The sequence below is a fragment of the Arachis ipaensis genome, chromosome B07 (genome assembly GCF_000816755.2).
Source record: "Arachis ipaensis cultivar K30076 chromosome B07, Araip1.1, whole genome shotgun sequence".
Classification (NCBI taxonomy): domain Eukaryota; kingdom Viridiplantae; phylum Streptophyta; class Magnoliopsida; order Fabales; family Fabaceae; genus Arachis; species Arachis ipaensis.
The window spans coordinates 103,614,497-103,616,723 of record NC_029791.2 but is presented as its reverse complement, the minus strand read 5'-3'; the positions used below and the strand labels follow the sequence as shown (position 1 = coordinate 103,616,723).

The 2,227-nt window shown below is 35.7% G+C and overlaps 1 protein-coding gene across 1 annotated transcript; it reads left to right on the top strand.

Annotated features, from left to right (window-relative positions):
• LOC107610050 (metallothionein-like protein 4B) lies at positions 1,189–1,989 on the top strand. The gene is made up of 2 exons (XM_016312116.2): positions 1,189–1,440; positions 1,513–1,989. The coding sequence occupies exons 1-2, from the start codon at positions 1,355–1,357 to the stop codon at positions 1,673–1,675; spliced, it is 249 nt and encodes an 82-aa protein (XP_016167602.1). The 5' UTR covers positions 1,189–1,354; the 3' UTR covers positions 1,676–1,989.

The window sequence follows — 2,227 nt, the reverse complement described above, 5'->3', positions numbered from 1 at the left end:
TTTATCGAAGCCGACGACTATCCCACAATGCAATTGCACGCTAGAATCGACGCTTGTTCCCATTTAGTCGTTTTATCAGTATTGTACTATTGTCCTCTAGAAATCATTCCAGAACAGTTCGCTCAACAATGGATGCCTTTAGAGAAAATCTTCTCTTTTTTTTTTTGGTATAGAGAGAAAATCTAAACATAATATAACATACACTTTCAGATCAAGACAAAAAAAATATATACTTCAGACAATGTTACTAAACAAAAAATATTGTTGCTATGGTAAAATTGTCCAACATAAGTGACACCTGGCTGCATTATAGTGGGCTTGGGCTTTTTTATATGAGAGCCTACCAGAAAGAGAATAGAGTCAGAAAAAATATAGGCCCAACAGCATACCCTTCCTTCTACGAAAACACGTCAAATAGATATATGTAAACCAAACCAACTTGAATTGGTAGTAGTCAGCTCACTTGTCGGCTTAAGTAAGTGTCGGGAGTTCGAACTCCGCCTTGTGTATGCAGTAACTCATTGGTCAATAGTGGTAGACTCTTAAATGGAGTTCAGATCCGCGACGGATTGGTCCTTAACCTGTCGGGTTAGGGGTATCATTTGGGTAAACCAAAAAAGAAAAAAGATATATGTAAACCAACTTGGGTTGGTCGAGTGATCAGCTCACTCGTCCGCTTAAGCAAGTGTCAGGAGTTCGAACTCCACTTTGTACATGTAGCAATTCATTGGCCAGAGGCAGACCCTTAAATGGAGCTCAGATCTGTGACGGATTAGTCTTTAACCTGTCGGATTGGAGGATACCGTTTGGGTAAAAAAAAAAAAATAGATATATGTATTTAATTGTATTAATTCATATATAAAAATTTAGTAAATATAAATATAAGTTATAATTTTTTTGTGTATAAAATATATATAATATAAGTATAAATTATTATTAATTAAGTACTCATTAAAAATAATAATATTTATTGGTCATATATAATATTGATGTTGTTATTTTGTACGGATAAGTGTGTTGATTCAGCAAAAATTTATCCTAATCCTATCTAACGTTTCGTATCTACGTGTTTAGCTGAAGATTTGCATGTTAAGGTTATTGCCACCTAAAAAGCTAACAAGACATATGGCATTTCTGAGCGTTCTCGAAGCGTGGAGAAACATTTGAAAGAGAGATCCGATTATGTCGGATACAGCATGACTCAACATGTTTTCAGTTGAAGAATTGCATGTCAAGGTTATTGCGTGCCACCTAGAAAGCTAACATGACATATGACATCTCCTAAGACATATATAAAAAGGGAACACAGAGTACTCTCGAAACGTAGAAAAACATTTGAGAAAGATATTCAAATATGGCAGATACAGCAATGAAAGGAGGTACAAGATGTAATGATAGGTGTGGTTGCTCAGTTCCTTGCCCTGGTGATTCCACCTGCAGGTATTCATAATAATTCATCTTAGTATCCCGTTAATTAATTTCAATTAATCTAACGAGAACCAACTTCGACAGGTGTGCAAGTGGGAATGAAGGTGGAGGTGGGACTCAACACTTGACATGCCCGTGCGGAGAGCACTGTGAGTGCAACCCATGCACGTGCCCCAAGACAGTTGCTGCTGGAGCTGGCTGCAAGTGTGGCCCAGGTTGCACTTGTGCATCCTGCCGCCGCGCTTGATTAGTACTATTATTATTTCATATGTGGGTTTTTATTGTATTATGGTGTGTATTTTGGTTTTGTTGTGTGTCTCTCTAGGAGTTATATAGTAGTCGTAATTTAATAAGAACGTGTTGTTATTCCGCGTTCGCCGTTTTTTTCAATGAATGATGGACGTGTTGTGTAGTTTTTTTTACTAGGTAGAAGTTGTGAGTTGAGATTGTTCACTATGTATGTATCAAATTATGCATTTCAAATCTTAATGCAATTTTATATGAGCATAATTTGATGGGTTATATACTTGAAATAAAATTTTAATGCAACTTATGATGAGCATTATTTTATGAGTTATATACTTGACAATTATGCTGCCGTAGGTTTGGCTCAAATGAGAGATAGATATTGATAGAGAACTTTGGAGATAATTCAGAAGGAAACCAGTAAAACGGCTTGAATAGTATGGCTTTGAAAATTGGAAACAAATCCAAAATTGTATCAGGCCTCTATGATTTTATGAAGAGCACTTAACCATTTTCAACAAAGATTTTACTAAAAAAAAAAATCTTTGTCTAA